The sequence below is a fragment of the Schistocerca americana genome, chromosome 2 (assembly GCF_021461395.2).
Source record: "Schistocerca americana isolate TAMUIC-IGC-003095 chromosome 2, iqSchAmer2.1, whole genome shotgun sequence".
Lineage (NCBI taxonomy): Eukaryota > Metazoa > Arthropoda > Insecta > Orthoptera > Acrididae > Schistocerca > Schistocerca americana.
The window spans coordinates 774466431-774491042 of NC_060120.1; the positions used below are offsets into that span (position 1 = coordinate 774466431).

Consider the following 24612-nt stretch of genomic DNA (forward strand, 5'->3'; position numbering starts at 1 on the left):
AAAAATGGGTACAGTGAAGCACAGATTGGTAGAGCATTCAAGAAAAGAGAAGATGAAGCAAACCAATAAGAGGAGGAAGAAGACAGATCCTCCTTTTCCTTCCACACTTGGGACCACTCTCAGCCAAAATTGCAAAGGTACATGAAAGAATCCAACATAAAAACTGCCTAAGACAAAAGAGTGTCTTGGCTTGGCGAAAGACACACTAGAACTGAATGTATTGGGATATACAGCATCAGTTGCTAATGTGGCCACCATTACATTGGGCAAAAACAGAGCTGTATTTTGAAATGCTGTGAGGAGCACATCTGGCACTACAATTACGATCCACAGAGAAATCAGTGATAGCATAGCATCAAGGAAGACCACACCTCTGACTTTCAGAATACCACTTGCTATGTCAGGCAACAGGCTGTTGGAGCATTGAAATATGGATTCATAAGAATCTTATCAACAGGGATGAAGGATACCAACTGAATGTGGCACAGAATCCTGTGTTAGTGGCAATGCGACAAAAGCTGCCCAGCACTGACCAGCTTGTGAGATGTATCCAAAACATCCCGACAGAGATGTGAATGGCAAACCCACTATCACACCACTGCAATCCTTCCCTGCCCACCAGCCAGAAACATGCAGCTGCTTGCAGCAAGATGGAGCACACCGTTAGTATAATTATTACAGCTTCCACAATACTTTGACATTTTCCCAGAAGACAATGAGTATGACCCTCTCCAAAAAGTTACGCTATTTCAACACTGACACCCTGCTGGAAATCCAAGAGCTTTTCATCAACAGTATATGCTGGGAGAGTCTATATTCACACACTGGACAAGGGGTGGAACAAATAGGAAGACTGACTTCTCAAACAATGGCGTAAATGACAAAAAGAAACAGCATTACACTCATTTACATGCTTACACAGTCATAGTCTGGAGACCTGTGTAAACAATCTTAGTGCTAAGTGAAATACCGACAATGGTCAGTACACACTACAATTTTATATTGTGTAAATTATGGTGATGTGAAAGTTTTGAGAGTTTATTGCTATATGGTTCTAAAATCAATTGCATGACACATGCATTCAGGTGAATGCTTTTCAAATGCTGTATTTATGAACTGTACTTTCTTGGAAGTTATGCTAAAGTGATGTACTAAGAACTGATGCAAAATGAAGTTGTTATTATACTAAAACATTGTCTATATTAACTAAACAATTTGTTATTATTATTATTCACAACATATTTCACTTTTTTAGTGTCATCGTGCTAGTATTAAAATTGTAGGGATGTGTGGCACATAAAATGTGATGCTGCTGGCAATTTTTTATAATTTTTTTTTGGGGGGTGGGGGGGGGGGGGGAGGGGGGAAAAATGTAACAAACTGTGATCCCCTTTGCATCTAAACCCTGGATCTTCATCTGCTGCCTATTAATTTGTAGCTTGACTTGTTCCACATTCCTGAAGCCACAGGATTTACAGAAAACACTGTGCGAACGAACAAAGGAGTAAAGAGACAGAACACAAGCACAGTCACAGTTAGGTCAGAGATAATGTTCCTTTCTTTTCATATGGGCATGTACAGAGAGTACTGATAACCAATGGCGAATAATAGCAGAGATGTGATTAGAGCGACAAGGTTCAAAAGAAAGAAAATATCCTAGCCTTAGTGTACAACAATTTTTGCAGTTTAGATTTCCTTTCCAGCATCTATCCATTTCTCTCCCTCAGAGTAATGATAGTAAATCTCTTAAATCCAAGCAAAAAATTAGCACTGAGAGAAGCACATAGTGACAAAAATATTAACAGAATTTTGGCCATGAATGGTACAAAGGCCCACTCTTGAAAAAACAAACAAATTAGCTCTGTTTGAAGACAGATAATTAACTTGTGTATTTTCACTCTGCTCACTTTTCAATAACCTGTGAGTGAGATAAACACACACAAGAAAAACTGTTTGAACATACATCATAAAACCCGTGAAAGTCTTGCTGACTTTAGTCAAACTGTACATCAAATTGTTCTGTTCTGTATGTACCTTGCAAGCGACTTTTCAGACCCTTATGCTGAACACAGCACAAACAGACTTGTCTCAAAACATTTCCTTTTTTAAAGTATAAGACTGCCAAATAAAAGCTGAGTTTAAAAAAATTAATATTTAAAGTGGCTTCTCTAAGTTGAACTGAACACAAAATGCAATTTTTGTTTTTCAGTTCTATGATGCAGTCTTTATCTAGAGTCAGAAACTGAGATCAGCTTTCTTCCCCCCCCCCCCCCTTCAACTCTCTCAGATACCTCTCTCTTCATCTTCACTCATTCTCCCATAAAGAGGGACCCTCTCACCATGGGGGCAGGTGGGGTGCACCTCCTTTCTAGCTTTTCCTGACCTGTCCCTTTTTGCTCCCTGAAGTGGAAGATCTTGGTAGGATAGTTTTTTGTACTTTTGTATGTGTGTATTGGCAGTGCTAGAGTTTTGTGCACTGAAGGAGGGAGATGGCCAGATGTTCTGTAGCCTTATAATTTTATAGTTTCTGAAGAACATTTTTCTTCTGATACAAAAGACTCATATTATGCAACCTCAGAGAAATAAAAATGGCTTACATGTGCCAGAAGTAAAGATAAATGGGCACATTGAACAAGGTTTCATGTGTCTAATGACTGTGCTAGAGTTCTGCATTCTGAAGTTCCTGGCATCCAGAAGGATAATAAACACAAGGATGAGGTAACCAAAAAGCTCAACTCTGCCTGCTTTGCACTTGGGAACACACCTCATTCTGTTAACCTGCATATGAGATTGCTCTGTACTGTCCTATGGAGTTAAGATGAAAAACGGATTTATTCCACATAAATGCATAGTAAGAATACTGTGTGAAGTTGATCAAACATCTTCTATAAGTCTCTTCACTTGCCTCTTACACTTCCATGCCAATACATAATTCCCAAATGATACTTGGATTAAATTTGTTGCAGTTTCAATATGAAGACAATTGTTTCTCTAAACTAGTCTATCCATTGTTTCTCTAAACTAGTCTGTCCAGTACAAGCCTCTTCATATCTTCAAGATTACTACAATTAATCTACCCATTTAATCTACAGCTTTCACCTGTAACACCTAATTTCATAAGTGTTTATTCTCTTCTTGTCGGATCTGTTTACTGTTCATGCTTCGCCTCCATATAAGGCTTCACATCCAGAAAATATATTCAGAGAAAACTTTTGAACATTTAAAATTATATTTGATGTTAACAAATTTTGTCTTTTTCAGAATCACTTTTGTTGCCATTGGGAGATTGCATTTTAATCCTCACTCTTCTGGCCATTGTCTATTATTTTGTTGCCCAAATAGCATAACTCACCTACTACTATTAGTATCTCATTTCCTAATCAAACTCCCTCAGCGTCATCTGACTTGATTCAACTTCACTCCTCCACATTCTGTTCAACTGATCTTCTAGGTCCCTCTGGAGTTTCTGACAGAAATACGGTGCCAATGGTAAATCTCTGAACTCCCCCCCCCCCCCCCCCCCTCTTTTGGTAACTAATAAACTTTCCAAGTTTCTCTTTGGTCTCCTTTACAGCTCGCTCAGTGTACAGATAGAATAACATGGGGGATAGGTTACACATATCTGTCCCTCCCATCTAATCCACTGCTTCCCTTTCATATCCTTCAGGTCCTTATAAATGCGGTTTGGTTTCTGTACAAGTCGAAAATAACCTTTTGCCGCCTGTATTTTATCCCTGCTACCAACAGAATTTCGGAGAATGTATTCCAGTCAGCACTGTCAAAAGATTCTCTAAATGCTATCTGTTTTCTAAGATAATTTTTAGGGACAGTATAGCCTTGTGTGCTCCCACATTTCTCCAGACACAATCTGATGTTCCCTGAGGCTCCCACATTTCTCCAGACCCAATCTGATGTTCCCGAGGTTTGCTTTGCAATCATGACTTATACATGGATGGTCCTGCAATATTCACTCCAGTTTGTGCTTGCCTCCTTTAGAATCACAATTATTAAATTATCCTCGAAGTCTAAGGGTAGTTCACCTGTCTCAAACAACCTGCATATCAGGTGAAATAGTTTTGTCATAGTATGTTCTCCCAAGGATGTCAGTAATTCTGATGGAATGTTGTGTACTCCATGTGCCTTGCTAGAACTTAGGTCTTTCAGTGCTCAGTCAACTTGCAGTATCACATCTTCCAGCTCATATACTTCACCTTCCATAATATTGCCTTGAAGTACATTTCCTTTGTACAGCTCATCTAAATATTACTACCACCTTTCAGATGTCCCTTCTTTATTTAGTACTTGCTTGCCAGTTGAGCTCTTGATATTCACACAGTTGGTTTTCTTTTCTTCAAATTTTTCTTTAATTTTCCTACTGGTGGTATTTATCATTCCCACAGTCATGCATGCTTCTACAGCTTTACATTTCTCCTCTTGCTTTGCCATTTTGCACTTTCTGTCAGTCCATATTTTAGACATGTGTATTAACTTTTGCCTGACCCATCTCCTGTATTTTTATATATTCTCCTTTCTTCAATTCAGTATTTTGGAACAATATGCAGTTCACAACCACAATCCAAGAAGTAAAGTAATTTCAGTATATACTATACATCAGTATCTTGGGCTCCACAGGGAGTCTTATATCCCAATGTAAAATTCTCTAACAGGCTGTTGGTAGGCATTAGGCAGCAACCTGAAACCCTTGGGTACCCAGAAACAAAGTAAAAAAAAAATAAACTTATTACTAGTTACTAACCACTCCTTTTACAATTTATCCTAGTATTTGAACTCAGGGGTGTAAAATTCACACAACTCTAAGGGCTGTATTCAACAAATATTGACTTTGCTGAAATATCGACAGCTGATAACGGTCCATGTAAGGTTACATAAATGGAGTTTGAAGTGTCAGATAAAAGATGATTTTTTTCTATTATGCTTACACATAATTAAGTGTTCTACAAGAAAATCTCATAAGAAGCAGACTAGCACTACTTATTGTTTGTTATTAGCATATTTTACACAGACAGCCCGCAAAGGCTGCTTCTAGCTGTTAATATGAAATTTAACTCATTCCACATCCCAGAAGGCTCTCTATTATGATGGGATTCATGGGACATTATGGGAGAAAAAAAAATACGAATGTAACTATATTTATATGTCAGCTTATACACACAGAAGGATTTAACTGACATAAGGGTTTAACTAACCTGCTCATGCATCTAATATCTACTAAAATCTATGCCTTTTGATATAGCAATGTTATTTTCACATTCCACAGCATTTCAACACTGTATTAAATAAAAATAATAATTTAAAAATAAAACACTTCAAATCACAGTGTTGGAAATGAAAACTGAAAATGTATACACTTAATATACTATCATTTCAAAAATTTTTGGTGCACAGATTATGAATATTACAGATTTATTCAAAATATAATAATTCATTCATGCTTCTTTTGTAGTGCAAGTAATCCAAAAACATTGTTAAATTTCAAGAGCGCACATTGGGTGTTAATCTCTACAGTTAATAACAGTACATTTCCTCAAAATTAGGAAAACATGTCAGCACATTACATTTTTTTTTATTTCAAAAAACTACACTGTAGAGAGTAGTTCATCTGAACTGCAGAAACACCTGTGCCCGTAAAATATTATACTTCATGTTGGGAAACATTTCATTAGTTTAGTATAAGCTACTTACACATTTTTTAAAGCCACATATAGCTTCATGCTGGACATCAACAAATAAGCAAATGAAACAATGAAAACAGTTTACATAAATTTACTGTGCTTACTACTGTGCACTGTGTTTTACATTAATTCACTGAAAAAGTGTTTCAGTGAAACATAAATAGTATTGTCCAATATCAACCATGTAAATAAGATATCACAGTTTTTCTTCTAGTTATGTTTATCTGACAGTGTGGTAACATTTAAAAATATTATGGGTTTCAAACATTGGTTAACTTTTGAAATTATGTTCTTTAGTTCTACTCACCAGTGTCTGTAGATCTCTTGCAAGCTGCTGGATGCGTTCATCTCTTTCCCGAACTTCTGCAGCAGCTAGATCTGCCTGCCTTCTAGCAGTGGCCAACTCTGCTCGTAATTCTGCTTCCTGCTGTTCATGCCTCTGCTGCATCTGCTCCTGTGCAACATAAATGAAATAACACAAACATATTATAAAAACTACAAAAAAATTTACAAATCTTGAAAACATTAAGAAAGAAGATTACGTAATTAAAATGGAGGAATTGTTTCACTGTTACAATCCATTAATCAAAAACATCATATATTTTCACGCAATTTATAATTCCAGTGCTGTAAATAAACAATGTTTTTTACAGGAAAATTCTATCAAGAAACCTTTAAATTATGAGACAGAACTTGCTGAACAGTTCTTATCTTCAGGAGGAAAACTATTTAGTACTGCCAATAGACCCATATACATGCATCTATCAGCATAACAAAACATTTTGCCTCCAGATGGTAAGTATTGGTCAGCAGTTCCATGACATAAGTAATATAGTCTCCCATTCCTTCTTCACAGACAAGGTGTCAAGAGTGTAATTTTTATATGGCTGTTCATAATGTCTACATATGCATTTACAGTTGTAATGTTCTCTCATGTCAGTTTACTATTTAAAGCAGAATTCACCTAAAATTCTTTATCAAAACAGATATAATATCACAGTATATTATATCTTGAGTCTCCATTGTCATGCTTTGCACTGTCAAATGTGACCCCAATTAGTTTTTACACAAATTTCCACACACAAAAAAGGATACAATATTATGTTTCCCTGCATCATGTAATCATTTGCTCGACCAGTGAAACATTTGCTTTACATAAGACACACCTGCTGAATGTTTACATTTGATATAACACAAAATAATGGGAAAGATGAGAAACTCATTTATAAGCAAATAATGAATTTTTAGCTCCTCCATTTTTAGCTGTATGGTAGGTTTCAGGCGTTCTACCTGCAGTCTGCTCCCTCTAGCAGTACTCTTAGGCATTCCCTATTTGGTCATGAGCTTCTGTCTCTGGGCTCGCTTTCTGTTTCCAGTCCACTGTAGTTTCAGGTGTTCCCTCTGCAGTCCTCTCTTGCTAGAAATGTGCTTAGGCCTTTCCTTTTTGGTCCTGTGTGCCAGCCCAAGTTCTGGTGTTTCATCTTATCCCATACGCCTGTCTACGTGATGGTATTCTTTTTTTGGCTGGGTGCAGTCTAGGTGTCCCCTTTGGTGTTCCACTCCCACTCAAAGCACCCTGTGACATACTATCTTCAGTCTGGTGCACCTGGTGCTCTATCTGGGGTTTGTTTCCAATGTCCATATCCTCAGTTGTTCTTTTTTGTGCAGTTCTGCTCTGCCCCTGTTGCATTTTCAGCAACTCCAGCACAGGATTCCAAGCTCTACTGAGTTGGTACCCAATGTAATGATTCATGAGCTTTTCTGTCACCTTTGTTTCTATATACTCCCTTATAAAACTGTCCCAGTATCTGGGGGTCTGTGCCAGAACTCTCATTTCAAGATGTCAAGAAGAAGGGAGATTAGGGTTTGACATCCTGTCAACAATGAGGTCATTAAAGAAGGAGCACAAGCTCTGATTGTTTCAAGGATGAGGAAGTAAGTCAGCCATCCCCTATCAAAGAAACCATCCCAGTATTTCCCTGGAATGATTTAGGGAAATCACAGAAAGACAGGTTTTCAACTTTTGCAGTATATAAAGAATGCACAGAATGGGCCAAAAGTCACGAAAGGGTTCGAACTGTTGCTCCATTTGCATTAGTTTCCATTGATATTTCACAGACTTAAAGACCATGGGAGACCCATCTCCCATCCTTCCTCTGGCTAAATAAGAAACAAAAGAAATGAGAAGAGGATAAATTAAAGAGTTATTCACAGTTACAACCCCACCATGACTTCTGGCCCACCTCATATAATTTAATTGATTTTCACATTTCAAAAACAGCTGCATTATTTAAGATGAAGAAAAAAATGTTTCCTGGCCACTTAACAGAACACCACTAAAATTATTCTTTACTTTTACTTAATGGATAATAGCTGACACTGACAGCAAGTCAAGTGCATTCTTATAATGGTTATGGATTAAAGACAGTGACTGTTGTTGAGTTCATTTGGTGGCTGTCAACTAAAGACAACAACAGTAACAAAGAAGGTCTGCATGTATACTATGAGATAGGTCTGACAGTTATCCAGATGATGTTAACTCCAACTGTATCTTGCACATCTTTTTGCAATAAAGAAGGTGGCCTCAACAACTTGAGCAATGAACACCAATTTCATCTCAGTCATTTGAAGACTATAAACAAGAAAGCAAAAAGTTTCTCCAAACCTATATCTTTTCACTTTCACAACCGAGGATGCACTGATGTGTGAATTTGCCATTGTATATTGATAAAACTGATTGTATCAAATATTTGATTAGAAGTACCATGATAGATTTCACAATTTTTGAGTCATTATCTAGTTGATACTTTTGACCTAAAGCTAAAAATCACCAAATGGTTATGTAAACGAACAAAAATAATTTCCTTTTGAATTAAATGTCACATCTCTCTTTTAGTCTTTGGTTTCTGAAAAACTGCCAATTACATCTCTTGCAGGTAGGGTATACACTGATATTCTGTAACTGCTGTCATATTTCAAGATTCTACAGAAAAATTCAATTGCACTGTCATTTCTTCTATCAGTAGGATTCTTTCCCTGTGAACAGTCATAGATTATTTTCTATGAAAACTGACATGAACTCTGCCTTTGTTGAGCAAAATGGCAATTTACTGCCAATATTTAAAAAAACCTGCATGAGACCACAACAAAATTTAAGCATTCAGAGTTTTGACTGCTAAATAAATACAGGTAACTTAATGACGTACCCCTGCACGTGGAGCTTGTCGCAGAGTAGATGCCACACTGCTGCAGACTGAACACACTTCACGTGAAGTACTGCTAACTTCTGCTCCAATACGTGCAAGATCGCGCTGTGTTGCAGCTTGCGTTTCTGCAAAAAGACGTTTGACTGATACCACTTCCTTCCACAGATTCAGTAAGCGATGATGTTCCATTGTGTAGTACTCATTGAATGCCTGAAACATTGTAACACAGTACATAATTATCGCAGATCTTCGCAGCACGAAGTTCTGTAAATAGTTATGAACATTAAGAATAGAGAATGAAGTACTTATACAGTGGATACCAATACCCATTACATCCACAGTGGACTTGTGCTCTGTAATAAAATCATAACATTATGTAAATACATGTTCAAAAAGAAGTATACATTTGACACAATATTACAAGCTTGCATACACTAAGATATGAGCCGTGCTTTTCACAAGGAGAAATAATTTAGAAGACACCTCCCAACTGCTGAATATGATTGTATTATCACTGAAAATTATAGTAGACAAGTAATAATTTAATGACTGATGCAGAAGTTGTAATATTTGCAGATAAAAACTAAGCTCAGAAATGTTACTGGTTTTTTTACTGATGGGGTCACAACTGAACAGAGCTTGTGAGTTCACAGTAATACAGCACAAACTATAAATGAACAATATTCTTTACCTATAAGTTGTATCAAAGGAAGATATGACTGAAAAAACTAATTAATAATGGGACAGAATTGATGATGATGATATTTGGTTTGTGGGCCACTCAAATGCATGGTCATCAGTGCCCTTACGAAGTCCCGATTTTTACACAGTCCAATGTTTAACTCAATCCAATCTAGCAACTGTCACTGATGATGATGATGAAGAAGAAGAAGAAGATGATGATGATGATGCTGATGATGAGGAGGAGGAGGAGGAGGAGGAGGAGGAGGAGGAGGAGGAGGAGGACACCACAAACACCCAGTCTCCAAGCAGAGAAAATCCCCAACCCGATCAGGAATCGAACCCGGAACCCCGTGATCCAGAGGCCACTAGACTACGAGCTGTGGACGACAGAATTGACAGCTAGAGCACTTATCTTCAGGAGGTGAAACTTGAAGTACTGCCAACAGACACATGTCAAAATAAAAGTGATATGATACCCAATTTTTGAAACTAACAGTTCATACCTTGAGGAATAGAGAGAGATTGACTGCGGAAGTTTAAAGAAGGAGGGCAGACCTCTCAGAACCCAGGATGAGCGGGAGCCACCAGTATTGAGTACAGTATAGAGAAGGGCAGAGTGAGAAGTAAAGACAGATTTGGAGGAGGAGGAGGAGGAGGACGGGAGGGGGGGGGGGGGGGGGGGGGGGGGGGGAAGGTGAAGGTACATGACTTAAGTCCTGCTCGACAACTGGGTACAGGATGACCACAATGCATACAGTTCTTCTATGTCCATTAAAAAGGTGGTATCTACATCAAACTGTAGGCTGTAAAATAAATGCTCACCTATTTTTGGTGTTGTAGAGATAGCACACCTTTTATCTCCAGGAATGCAATGGTTCAATGCGTCACATTAGCATAATTTCATGTATGATTAGTCATCTGAGGGAAATACAACATTTTGGTATATTTAATCATCAGCTAATCAGATACCAGATATAAGAGAAACTCCATCTGTGGAGTCATTTCCGCACTATGTATTTTTTGAGCCTTCATACCAAGCACCTACGCAAGCTCTTGGACTAACTCGGTTGCTATATGTGAACAACATTAGTTCCAATGAAGGGAAGTTAAGGAAGGAATAGCAACAATACAAAAAGGATAGATTTCCACTCACAACATAGAGGTGGTGCTGAGTCACAGAAAGGCACAATGAAAAAGAATGCTAGAAATATTTCAGCTTTTGGATAAAGTCCTTCTTAGTGGCCACACACGACAAGTGTGTGTAAGGATTTGCTTGTGTGAATGTGTGTGTGTTTTCTACTTCTGAAGGACTTTGTACAAAAACTGGAATATTTCTAGTATTCCTTTTCACTGTGCCTGCCTGCGACTCAATGTCTCTTCTATGTGGTGAGCAGTAATCTATCATTTCCATATCGTCAACATTAGTCTGAGGTCATTATGCCAGGATGGTCCCACTTACTTTAGGTTTTGACTGACCTGTGTCCCCCCATTCAACTTCCACCATTCCCCCAACCAAGTCTTTTTTTTTTTTTTTTTTTTTTTTTTTTTTTTTTACTTGTGAAGGAGGAAATAGTTCTCCTGAAAGCTAGGAATGTTACATTCTATTTTTACACGTTTCTCTAGGTAGTACTGAGAGTTGTACCCCACGAAGATAAGTAATGGCCCCGTTCTGCCTCTTTTCAATTGTTGCTCATCATTTTCTGGAGGAACGGTCCACAGCACAGCAGGTAAAATATTGGTTTAATGTTACAATGCAACAATATGCAAGCAGTCATGCCATCCAGAACCATCAATTCACCATCAAACCACAGCGTATTCTCATCACCTCCACAATATGTAAGTTACAGGACACAGGAATTACTATGGATGTGTTGAAAATATATGAAATTATGGACCTTCCTTTTTGTCGATAGGTTTCTGACCAAAACGGTGGTGGCATCACTGTGAATTGTGTAGGAGCCTTCGTACATCTGGCAAAATTCTTCAACTGTACATATATAGAAACCAGAACAAAAAGTAGGTTTTTCTTAAAGCAACCACTTCCTCCCCCCTTTTTTTCATCCAAAACTTGTTTAAAAAGTAGCACACAGCACCATCCGTCACTCCTGAATTGTAACGGTTTGGTTCAATCAACAATCCACAGACATTATCATGATTTTGCCTAACTATTAAGCTTAGACAGCCTAAACACTATTGAACACATTTTAAATGCTGCCAAGAGGGTTGTGCACTGCTTACATCCCATTCTGACAAACTTGCAAACACTTAAATGGATTTTTAAGATGGCACAGGTCTGTTCGGTTCTTAACCATGTCTGGCACTATGGGGAATTCCACACCAGAATAATTCATAAGGAAAAAAGTACAATACTGATTTCTTCTGCATGAGCCACACTGTCTCAATAAATTTAAAGAATTACATTGTTTCTATCAGGCTGTAAGTTTAAATAAGTACTTTATTAAGCCGTACTAGCTAGTTTTTAGCATTTCCTCTTTCACAAGTGCACAATGGACGTGTTCACATTACCCACATAGGTACTGTAACATGAGTAATAAGAAACATATGCGCAATACATTTTGCCATATCAAAAATCACATTTTTTTAAAAATCAAGGAATGTGTTAACTCGCTGATAAAATTCACATTTACATATTTTGGTTCGCAGATGACAAGCTAGCACTGCAGGACCCTGTACAGATGGTCCTGCAAAACCAAATAATGTAAAACCATGGTAAGAACAAAAACTGTTTTTAAGGCCTCATTTTGTTAGATCAGCTACAACCTAAAATATGTTCACTTTTTACAGTTTTGAATACACAAAAACCCACTGATGATTACATGGAGGTGCCGAAGCATGTTTGGGCAGCAAAGAAATAGCTGCGTTTTAACATAAAAGGCGTGACCTGTATCCAACAATTTTAACTCTAAACACGGTTAAATAAATAAATAAAATTACAAGAGCTGCAAACCCAAATGATGAACACTATGACTCATTTAAACTAACACCCTGTTGGAAATGATACATATCTGTGTGTGTGTGTGTGTGTGTGTGTGTGTGTGTGTGTGTGTGTGTGTAAATAGGGAATGTTAAATATTCAGGGATATGACAGGAACAATTATTTAAAGCAAAAAAACTTAATGTGGGCACGGTTTCCAAGATAGAATACATTTAATGTACAGGATGGTGGATGAAAAACTGGTCCTGCTCGTCAATTACTCATGAATTGTTGCCCGCCATGAGCAGATACAACAACAAATAGATATGCATGTAACAAAAGAAATAATACATAAGCTAATGCAAAGGTCTATATTTCCTGAATTGATCTTGTCTTTTACACTATGTTACATTAGGTGCCGTAAATGATCTCCTTGTGCTTCAGTGCACTTTTGTGGATGCCCTAACACGTTAATATACACTTTGCGCAATTCTGCCAAATCAGTTCTCAAAATTTCATTATGAATTTTGTCCTCAAATTCTCTAACATTATTGGGTTATTTGTGTACACTTTTCTTTTTAGACTGCTCAACAGATAAAAGTCATGATTGGGTAAGTCAAGCAAATGTGGTGGGCACAAACCTTTGCTCAGAGTCCTTTCTTCTGTGAATCTTTCATGAATTCATGAAATTGACTAAAGTGAAATGTTGAAAGACAGCATATGTATGTTCATCCGGGTCAGCTATGCGTAAAATTCCTCAAAAATTTGCATATACACAGCAACGTTTACTATTGTTTAAAAAATTATGGGACCCACAATCCAACTTGCTAACATGGCACACCACACTTTGATTATTTCACAGCGAAGAGGTTCCTCATTAATCATGTAGGGATTGTTTGTTGACCGTATTTGGTGTTCTGGGAGTTCACGTGCCCTGTCAGAAGGCACTAGGCTTCATCACTCATGAAATACAGCAGCAGATCTGGATGTCTGAATATCCACAGTCATAGAAGGTGTACAAATGGAAAGGGCCCGAAGATATTTTGCATTTGTAACGGATCCTCAGGAAACTTATTTTGCAAAAATGTCCTGTGGTCCCTTAAATAACCAGAAGGCATGTATGCCTCCACTACTGCAATTCATTCTTGAAGAGGATACATCTCACTGGGATGTTTATTTCACATGTCTTAATCAAGTTGCAATGGCTTTTGTAGTGACATAACAAAATGTAATCGCAACAGCTTCAAAACAATAGGTAACAATTGGTGGGTGACAATGAGCAGCGTAGTGCTCGGAGCAGGTTTTATGGGCAGCACCCTGCACATTTTATATATTTTCTGTATTACTCAATACACTGTCAGGTTTACAGATGTACAACTACATTACAACACACATTTTACAAAGTATTAATTGAAAAACATATATTTTCAACACATTCATCTCCAGGCATCTACATCTACATAGATACTATGCGAGCTGCCGTTCGGTGTGCGGTGGAGTACACATGTTGTATTACAGCTGTTGTACAGTTCACAATAAATCTTCATACAACCCACTGCCAACTTCATGTATTTGTTAACTCTTGCAAGAACATGTGTTGCTAGTCTAATTGCCTCTCCATTTTTCCTACAGACCATCTCACATGGAGTAAGATTCACTGTAAGCTTACTTGCTGGCTCGCGCAATGACTCGCCCTGAGGGAGCTCTGGTGTTATTTTCCTTGCAAGTCCTGCTTTTTAGTGGGACGAATTTAAACCTGTAAATTTGTTATATGAAATTCTGTTACCATTAGAGTACAGAAAAATCAATGATACCACCAAAGTTACAGTATTAGTTTTTGTTATTTACAAGAGATTGAAATGCAATGTAACTGCAAATAACATTTGCAGGTGTGAGAGGAGTTGACAAAAGAGTTTAATCTGTTGTTGAACACTTGCAAATGGCTGAAAGAAATATTTTAAACAAGGCACTATAAATAAAGCAATTGCAGTGCATGAGGTACGTTATGTGCCACTCTCTTCTGGGTTACTACGCCTGTTCCATATGATAACAGACTTTCATACTAAATATATATTTAATACTGAGTGGCACAGCAGTGACAGGCATCAGGTATGCCAACTCACAAATTCTATTTACAAAAGGTTTTAGAGAAGAACAGACAAATGAGTGCTACCAAACACTTAAGATTGTATAGTTCTTAAATCCAAGCAGAAAAATTATAAATAAAAGTTTTAGTCATGATTAAGAATAAATGTAAATGTTGATAATAGAAATGGGCTCTACAACACTGAATGAAGAAGATGAAATGCTGACAACGGATCTAATGAAAATCTGAGAAAAATAAATGGAGTGCTAAATGTGGGACTTCCTTGATGTTAATAACTCATCTTTTCTGATATTTTCATACCCTGAGTTTCATTTGCAACCCAGAAGCCACACTAATAGAGTTTTAAATTGAATAAGAGAGATAAAAAGAAAGGAACTCGTAAGATGTCAAAGTGAACACTCCAATACAAAAGAGAAGAATATAAATTGGTAATGAATACTCACACCAAAAGTGTTACATTTTAGTTTCTCACTGAGAAAGAAGTAATTAACTGGGGTTCAGCTCAACAAGAACTGAGGGGAAAAATGAAAAAGAAAAGGTGTGGCATCCAAAGTGACCTGGAGACAGCATGGAGTACATATAGCCTTCTGCCTTGTGCAAACAAAGTGTAGTTGATTATTGTTCAGACATAAGGTGACTCAAGTTGGAACAATAAATATGAGTACTGATTGCACACAATTCCAACGGCTAACTTTTCATACGAGCAACATGTTGGCTGGTAGTGAACTGGACGTGTTTAGGGACTCAAAATAGTTAGATGCATGCAGTGAACAATACTTGTCACTATTTTGAGCTATGTTTAGTATGTCACTAATATTATTAGAGCTGCCCATTGGAACTGCAGTTAATTAATGGGTATTCAATAGACAGGACTTGTAAACTCTATACACGTAAATTGTACCTCTCAAATGATTTCAGTTCTATATCATACCTAAACTTGGTGTGAATGATCTGTCCCATTCCAACACTGATTATACAGTGTCCAGTGTCTTCACTACTATACTGCAACAACCTCTGATGAATACATTGTGGTGTAGTGTGGCTAGTGTCGCTGGAAGGCATGCTACAGATCACCGGTTCAAGCCTGACCACCAGCAATTACTTGTTATTTCATATTGATCATTTCTGTAAATCGAGTTCAAATATCTTATGTTTGTATATCTGAATATTTGATGGTTGTATAACACCAGTACCTTGGAATAGCCACCTTTTGTATAAATCACTGCACTCTCCATCCAGGTCAATTCTGTTGTGACTGTACTTAAGGGCCAGTAATTACATGCTTTCAGTTCTAACTGTTGAACTTCATTGATCACCCTGCCTTCAGATTTTGACTTGTTTCAATGTGACACTGTTTGGTGGAGACACTGGGTACTTCGAAATATCTACATTATCACGGCTCCTATAAGGCAATGAAAGAGCACCACCCACAAGGACAGGAACTGAAATGTGAGCAGTTCATCATTCTTAAGATCTGTATATTCAGGAGATAGATGGATTTCAAAACAGCAGTAAGTCAGTTGCACATCAAGCATCCATAGTGTTTTCTGGAGATGCTGGTCAGAACCTGAAAAATGGCTCAATGGATTTGACTGAGCCTGCAAATGCAAAAGGTGGGATGACATGATGTGTTTGGCAAATGCGTACTTCTAGTTGGGTGGCACAGCACAGCAATTGTTCAAGAACAATGAAGAGAAGCCCAATAGCTGGGACACATTCCAGGTCGAAGTGAAGAAAATGTGTGGCAACAATTAGTAGCGAGTTCGCACAGGGAAGAGCAAGTGAAGAACAGGGCGCAACTTCATGGAGAAAAAACACAGAATGTTTCGGCCCTATGCCATATAATGAATCTTGACATGACAGAAGCTGACAAAATCTCACTCTTGATGAAACAAGTAAAAGACAACTTGTATAATCTCCTCTGCATAGGATATTACAACAGAGGAATTCATCAAATGGCCAGCAAATTGAAGAAATGTAACAGAAAAGAATCGGGTGAAAAACATATTACTGACTGCCAAATGTGGTCAATATGGCAGTTGAGGAAGACCACCATGAGCTCACCTCTGTATATGTCAGATAGCAGGAGAAGAGATACAGCAATGTATGGCAGCTAGAAATGCTGCAACGATTACACAAGAGACAGCAGCCTTGTTTGTCAGCCCGATACATCACAAGGTAATAGATAATTTTGAAGAAAAGATATATTGATCTTTAGCACCAACGTGTGTCACCAGCTGAATCCATCAGGAAGAATGGACTCAGCCAAATTGAATTTATGCTGCAACCATCAAACAACAACTCAGCACCTGACCAACACTGGTACAACCAACTCCTATGCCAATTATAATGACCTGAAACAGAATAGACATTTGAAGGATGGAGGACAACATGTCAGTTCGTTATCAATGTGGATACCCTGGACACATTGTCATTGTGCACTGCTGCAGAGAAAGTAGACGAGTGTTCGACGACTATTATGCCACATGACATCAACCATCACAACAGTCCTATTCACTCCAGGTAACTGCAGAGGATTATAGTTGATCTGTGAGCTGAAGCTCATCACCGTACCCTAAAGGATGTCACACTCCAATACGCCGTACAGAGGTACCAGCCACTTGTGTAGCTGTTAAATTCGAGAAAATTAAGCATGGCTACCATCTAAGGAGGTGAGGCCACCACAGATGAAAATTGTCAATGGACAACAATTACCATGATGACAGGAAATCTCATCAAAGTCATCGATGATGACCATCCTGTCAGGGCAGTCGTAGGCTCAGGGGCTTCTTTTTCTGTAACACTGAATGCTTATCATCACAAGCTAAAGAAGGATATCTTCCGCAATATTAAGACTACTGTGCTGAAGGTTGCAAATGGGAAATATAGCTAAGCGACAAGAACATGTACTGCAAGAACAACTTCCAACGGCAAATTACAACTCTTTGAATTTGTTGTTTTAACACAATGTTATCATGATATTATTCTTAGATGGGACTTTTTGCAGGGGGTCACAAGCAATCACAGACTTCGAAAGATCAGAGCTGTGGACTGACTAAGCTACTGCAACAAGCACGCATAACAAATAATTGCTGGTGGTTGAGTTTGAACTGGCAACATGCAGCAGGCCAGCCAGTGACACTAAGGCAGTACACCACATGGCATGTGCCAGAACCCGCTGCATTGCAGGTCAGAAATACTGAAATATTTCCATGAAGCTCCAAAATCTGGTCACCGAGGATTCATTACGACTCTAGGCTTAATCAGACGCAGGTATCACTCGCCAGTTCTCTATCGATACATTAGACACTATGTAAGCCACTGTAAAGAATGCCTACGATGGAAGCATTTGTTGCAATTACCCCAACATTGGATACCCCAATCCCACCTTCAGCAGCACCAATACATTGCACTGGAATCAACCTAATGGGGAAGTTCCTGAAGTCAACAAACGGGAACTGATGGATGATAGTCTGCACTGACTACCTCACCCATTATGTTGTTACCAAAGGTGTACCAACTGTTGAAGTTCAGAAATTGTAAAGCTCCTTGCAGAAGATGTCACTTTGAAGTACAAAGCGCCCCATGTGATAGCCTCTGATCATGGAAAAGTTGTCTAGTCCGGGCCAGGGTAAGAGATAATTTCAATTGCAACATCACACACAGCATGACAACTGCCTACCATGGTCTCACAGAATGCTTTAATATCATTGGCAGATATGCTTCTGAAATTGAACAGAGAGGTTGAGATACAACACTGCCCATCATGATGTTCACATACAACACAGCAAAGCAAGACATTACAACACAGAAAAGCAAGACATTGCAAGCTTCACATCATTCTTTCTGCTCCACAGTAGCAAGACCGAAACAACAGCGGATACACTGTTCGAGTTTCAACCAGATGTTGCTCAGGATGACCACATGAAACACATCATCACTAGAACTGAAGAAGCAAGGCAGCTGGCTTGCAAACGAACGCTGGACACCCAGGAGAAAGCCCAAGAGGATTACAACACCAAGCACAGGCCTGTGGGATGCAGTCCAGGAGAATTGGTATGGATTTTTAAGCCTGTGATGAAAGTGGGACTATAGTAAAAGTTAATAAAGCACAACTCTGGGCCTTATCATAATATTTGTCACTTGTCGCATGTTCCATATGAGGTCTAGGATTATGATCCTTCATCAATAAGATAAAAGCACAAAGACATCGCCCATGTCCTTCGCATGAAACTCTACTACAGTTCATAAGCACAGAGGGGAGGCTCAGGAAACTGTAGCGACACTCGTTTATTGTAAAGCTTTGATGGGAGGGTCCACCTTCCATATTCATCATAGTGAAGAGGAGGTAATCGCAAGACTGGAATGCAAGGATCTGCCAGTGCTGCAACACAGAGGACCATTGACAAATTTAGATCCAGTGTACTGCAGTCAGGGCTCTCCAAGAGAGGGAGCAATACCTTGAGCAGTGGCACATGCAGCACAGTGTAGTGCTTAGAGTCACCAGCAGGCATTCTACAGATTGCCAGTTCAAATCCAACCACCAGCAGTTATTTGTTATTTAGCATTAATCAATTCTGGAAGGTTCTTGAAATATCTTATGTTTGTATATTCAATGGTCATTTAAATACTAGCAGCATGGAATTTTGATTTTTGTATAAATAACTGCACTCTCCATCCAGGAGGTCAGTTCTGATTTGGTTGTACATTGGTATCAATAATAAATGTACTTTCATTAATGAACATGCTTTCGGTTCTAAGTGTTGTACTTCAATGTTGACCCTTCCTTCAGAGTTGGTCTCGACTACGGTTTCAACATGACGATATCACTTCATTTTTTTCCTTCAATGTATCATATTTTGGTTCCAAATGAATGAGATTCAGCACCTTTTTGGTGAAGTTTGATTATGAACATTTTTAAGTCTTTTATAGAAAACAAACATGTTGCAATAATATTTTTTACCAATCTGATTTAGTAAGGTATTACATAGAGCCAACAGATCATTTCTGAAATATGTACTAACTAATTACATAAAAATAACTTATCCCTTGTGTAGAAGTCATCGAAACATCATAGAATACTGAAAAATAGGGGGTGACACCCCATAACTGCATACAAGCTGTTCCAGTCAACATAAGTAAACCCAAACTTCACTGTGTTTCTTTTTTTCTTCTGGTACTCAAACTTCAACAAATGTAAGGTTTTCTTCATAGAACATATCTTTCGTGACTTTCCACATCTTACCTTCTACTTGAACCATCTGTCTGTCCCTGTTCTACTCTGAGCATATCAACAACCTCATTAAAACAAATTTTTAACATTTATGTAAGTAATTAAACTGATCATTCTTGTCCCCTCTAGTCAATTTTTGTGACAGGCATTTTTTATTTCCACCATACAAAAAAATTATTTCACCCTATAACTGGTGCACTTCCTTGACATGGCCCAAGAATCAAATTTTAACCATCATCTGACAGTAAAAATTACTATCAGACTAACTTAGCACATTATTCTTCTGTACAGCAACCTCTCATGGGTTGTTTGTGGGTATTATGCAAATGTGGCGAATTGGTTTATCTTTCATGCTGTAAAGGGTGAAGTTCAGTGTTCTGGCCCTACACAGGCAAATCAGGTCTGAGTGACTACTTTGTCATCCTCTGCTAATGGCATCACTGGATGCGGTACAGGGGCATGTGGTCAGCACACCACTCTCCCAGTCATTGTCGAATTTCTTGACCCTGGAACCACTAATAATTGGCCTAGTAGATCCTCAATTGTCTTATGAAACTAAGTGGACCCTGTACCTGTCCCCTCACCATAGAAAAATCCCTGGCAGTACCAGGAATCAAACTTAGGTACTCTGCATAGCAGTCAGCTGCACTGACCACTCAACTAGAGGCAGACATGTTCTGTGTTATGGGTTGATGCAAATATGCGTCTTGTAGCAGAAAGAAGGTATGTGTCCTCATGCAGGTGAACACACTACCCAATGCTTGAGATAAAGGGCTGGCAGATTCAAAAGCCATGATGTAAGATTAGTAAGTATAATTTCTACTATTACTTGACTTGCATATTGTTTTGGTACCATGTGCAGCCAAAAACTATAGTTTATTACATGCATGCAAAAACATAAATGCGAAAAATGTACCTGAGCTTCTTCCTTCCACTCGTCTTCCTTTGCCATCATCTCTTCCCGCATTTGTTCCCAATCAGAAGTTAGCTTCTGCAGATCAGATGTCAATGCTTCATTTGTTTGGTGGCATTCTTCTAACTGGTCACGTAAAGTTGTATTGAGCTGCATAAGCTTCTCACATCTGGAAAGTTTAATGTTCGCATAAACCAAGAGTCCACCTTTAGTTCAGTGTCTTATGGGTAATTTCTTTACAGAGAGGTAAGAAAATAAATTTCCAGCAAAATTATTCTATCATAGCATTATTTGGATGCACTGCAACATTTACCTGCATGTTGAATCAGGAATGTGTTACAATGAAATTTAGTCTTATAAAACAAACACTCATTTATGGTTAATATTGTTTCAAAAACAAATGTTACACTGATTGATACTGGGAACTGGGGATCTGACATTTAGACTGTTGTGGTATGTGAGCATTAGTTCAACAGAATCTCCAGACTCTCAGTTTGGCTTCAGAAAAGAAGTGTCAACATAAATTTGAATTTGTGTGTGTAAGGGCTAACAGATAAACTGAGAACAGTAAGTATATCAATATATCAAAATGGCTCTGAGCACTATGGGACGTAACATCTGAGAGTAAGTATATCCTGTAACAAATTGTGGACCATACTGTTCTTTGCTATAGGTTAGACCATTATGAAATTAAGTGTAAAGCTCACCAACGGTTCCTTCCATAACTAGCAGACTGTAGCAGAAGATTGCTCTCCTGTGTCAATGAACAAATTTGAAACTGATTAAACTAGAAGGCATTCAAATAATAAAGTCTTAATTAACAGCAACAAAACAGCGCACGTGTAATAACATATAAATCAAAGCCAGGGGTAGAATAGCCTCAGGAACCAGCAAATTTTTTAGATGTCTGTTTCTCTGGTATGGCAGATAAGTTACAACAAAATCTGCCTAAAGCACATGTAACACCCACAATGACGTACATGGGAAGTAAAATGATGATGTTTCACACAACAGAACTTGAAGTGAGGAAGATAATACAGAAATTAAAAAAAGTCAGCAGCTGTGGATGAGGTTCCAGTCTCTGTTCTTAAGGTGAGTGTAGGCAGCATACAAGCCTCATTAACAAATATAATAAAATGAGTCCTTTAGTTCAGGCATTTTTCCAGAGTACCTAAAGCACACACAAGTTGTAACATACTAAAGAAAAGTAATGCGCAGAATATTGAAAACAACAGGTCAGTTTCACTGCTGTCACCATTTTCAAAAATAATGGAATGAGTCACGATAAATAGACTAATGAGTTACGTGAATAAATACAACCTTTTTAATGAAGCAAAGTTTGGTTTCCAAAGTGGGACAAGTGCAATATGAGACATTACGGAGTTCACAAAAGTAATAATTGAAGTTCTTGACATGGATGACTATAACACAGGCATATTCTTAGACTTGTCCATGGCTTGTGACACTGTTGACCATAAAATACTGATCGCGAAGTCCAGGTCTTCCATCATGTGATTTCCACATTTTTGGCAAACTGAAGGAACATCTAAGGGGGAAACAGAATTTCCAAAGATGAGAACATTCACACGACAGTTCACAAATGCTCTGTGAACAAACAGCAGATTTCTAGTGTCAAGGAACTGAAGGATTGGTAGAACATTCTGACAGTTGTTTACAGAGGTTTGCTGACTACATTGAAAAATGGTGTTTTGTACCTGTGCCACTTTGAAGTAAAGGGAAGCACTGAAACTGGAAATTTGTGATAAGTCCTTTGGAACCAAACTGCTGAGGTCATCAGTCCCTAAGCTTACACCCTACTTAATCTAACTTACGCTAAAGACAACACACACACACACCTATGCCCGAGGGAGGACTCGAACCTCTGGTGCTGGCAGCCACGCGAACTGTGACAAGGCGCCTCAGATCGCATGGCTACCCCGCGTGGCAGGAAAGCATTGAAGAAAAGTTTCTCAGTCGGTCATAACAATGTGTAACTTGCAGTTTAAAGTTCCTCTGTATGTACTGAAAAAATATGAGTGGTCACAGATGTAGCTATCAAGGCACATTTTCAAATGCCACAAAATTCTGCCAATCCCAACAACCTGCAGGTATTTGTAAATAAAAATCCACTTCAGCTGTATTGAGAATTTATTTATTTAGCTGTGCAATTGGTTTCAAAACAATGGAGTTCCATCCTCAGGTGCTAACAATTAACTGAAAACCATCATACATGCATGGCAGATGGACCAGTCAGTATTGAAAAATCAAACTCATGCATGCGTGCATGGGAGCTACAAACAGCCAATGGAGTGTGTCACTGAGGCCAAAGTGAACTGTGTAGTTCAGCTGCTGAAGGGCTAGGAGGGTGTAGGGGTGCATAGGCTGAATGTTTGGCTTGTGCGCCACCACAACCTCCTAACCTTTCGTTAGGTAAAACTACACAGTTTCTTGTTGGCCTCTGTGACATGCTCTACTGGCTGCGCACAGCTCCCTTACACATGGGAATGTGTGAGTTTACTTTGCACAATGACTAGCCCAACCACCATGTATGTATGATTGTTTTTAATTAATTGTTAGCATCTGCACATGAAGCTCTAATGCCGAAAACCAGTTGTGCAGTTAAAATGTTACTCAGGTGCAGATCCCTCCACATCAAATCCTTTGTACCTGCAGACAGCCAACTTCATACCCACTTTGCTTGAAGATGATGGGTACAAAACTCAGTGAAACTTTGTGAAAAGACGATGCCATCACACAGCTGATCACCTGAGAAGATTTCATCATTGGAGTATGCCTGTAATCACATATATTCATACCCAGAGACCATCCTATAAACTGTTAACCGAATCAGGGGTGGAGAGAACCATTTAAATATATGTGAAGGTCATGCCTCGATGAAATAAGGATCTCACAGTATCAGATTTTGTTTTCAATGATGCTGATGGTTGTGATACGTTTGGGTGGCTAAAATGTATCAAGAACAACTGTCCAGCTAGTACCCCAACATACTAAAACAAATATTCTGTTAATTACCACAACACAAACTATTTGCTCTTCACTCAGTTTCCAAAGTCTATCTACAAATTTATAGACAGGTACATTTTTCAGTTTATGGAGTTAGAAGTACCAGGGCTAGATCAGTACATGCTATCAACTTCACCATTGCATGAAGAATCTGATAAACTCTTTTTATTTATGTATATAATTTTCTTTCATAGCTTTCAAACTTATACATAAAATTTTTGATTATATCTATGAACACACTGTAAAACACTGAGCAGCACATGACAGAGGGTTTTTCCTTAAAATATGTCATGTTTTCATTTTAACACTTTCTGTTAATTTTCTAACAGATTAAAATTTTGTCTGGTCAGGATGTCAACTATGAAGCTTTACTTTTGTGGGGAAATTCCCAGGTGATAATAACACTACTCACTAAAGGCAAGGTTCCATGTTTGAGTCCAAGTCTAGAAAACAATTTTAATTCATTAAAAATTTTTATCACAACAGTATTCACAGAGCTGATGAATGCTTCAAGATATACAGATGAAAAGTGGTTCTGTTTATCAAAGACAAGTGGAAAATCTCACTGTATGATGCCTACTCAAAATAAAACAAAACATCTTGAATTGGTACTCCAGCGTGCTTCTTTAACTATAGTTCTCCATAAAGCGATTCTATACAAGTAGTTTGTCATTTCTTAATTCATTTTATCCACTGAACCAGCAGTTGACAATTATTCATTTTGATTTACTTTTTATGAAATTGAATCTGTGACTCACAAATTTATCTACAAAAAATGAAGGATATTGCTAGGTCTACAACTTTGCTTTCGCCGTTT

General features: G+C 38.2%; 1 protein-coding gene across 1 annotated transcript in view; it reads right to left on the reverse strand.

The window, feature by feature from the left end:
• LOC124595467 (rootletin) overlaps window positions 1-24612 on the reverse strand; it is a 252703-nt gene that overhangs the window by 220629 nt on the left and 7462 nt on the right. The window contains exons 4-6 of the mRNA XM_047134220.1: window positions 20775-20940; window positions 8900-9109; window positions 6001-6147 (exon numbers count right to left, since the gene is read on the reverse strand). Of these exons, the coding sequence (XP_046990176.1) occupies window positions 6001-6147; window positions 8900-9109; window positions 20775-20940 (523 nt within the window). The remainder of the gene's footprint in view (window positions 1-6000; window positions 6148-8899; window positions 9110-20774; window positions 20941-24612) is intronic.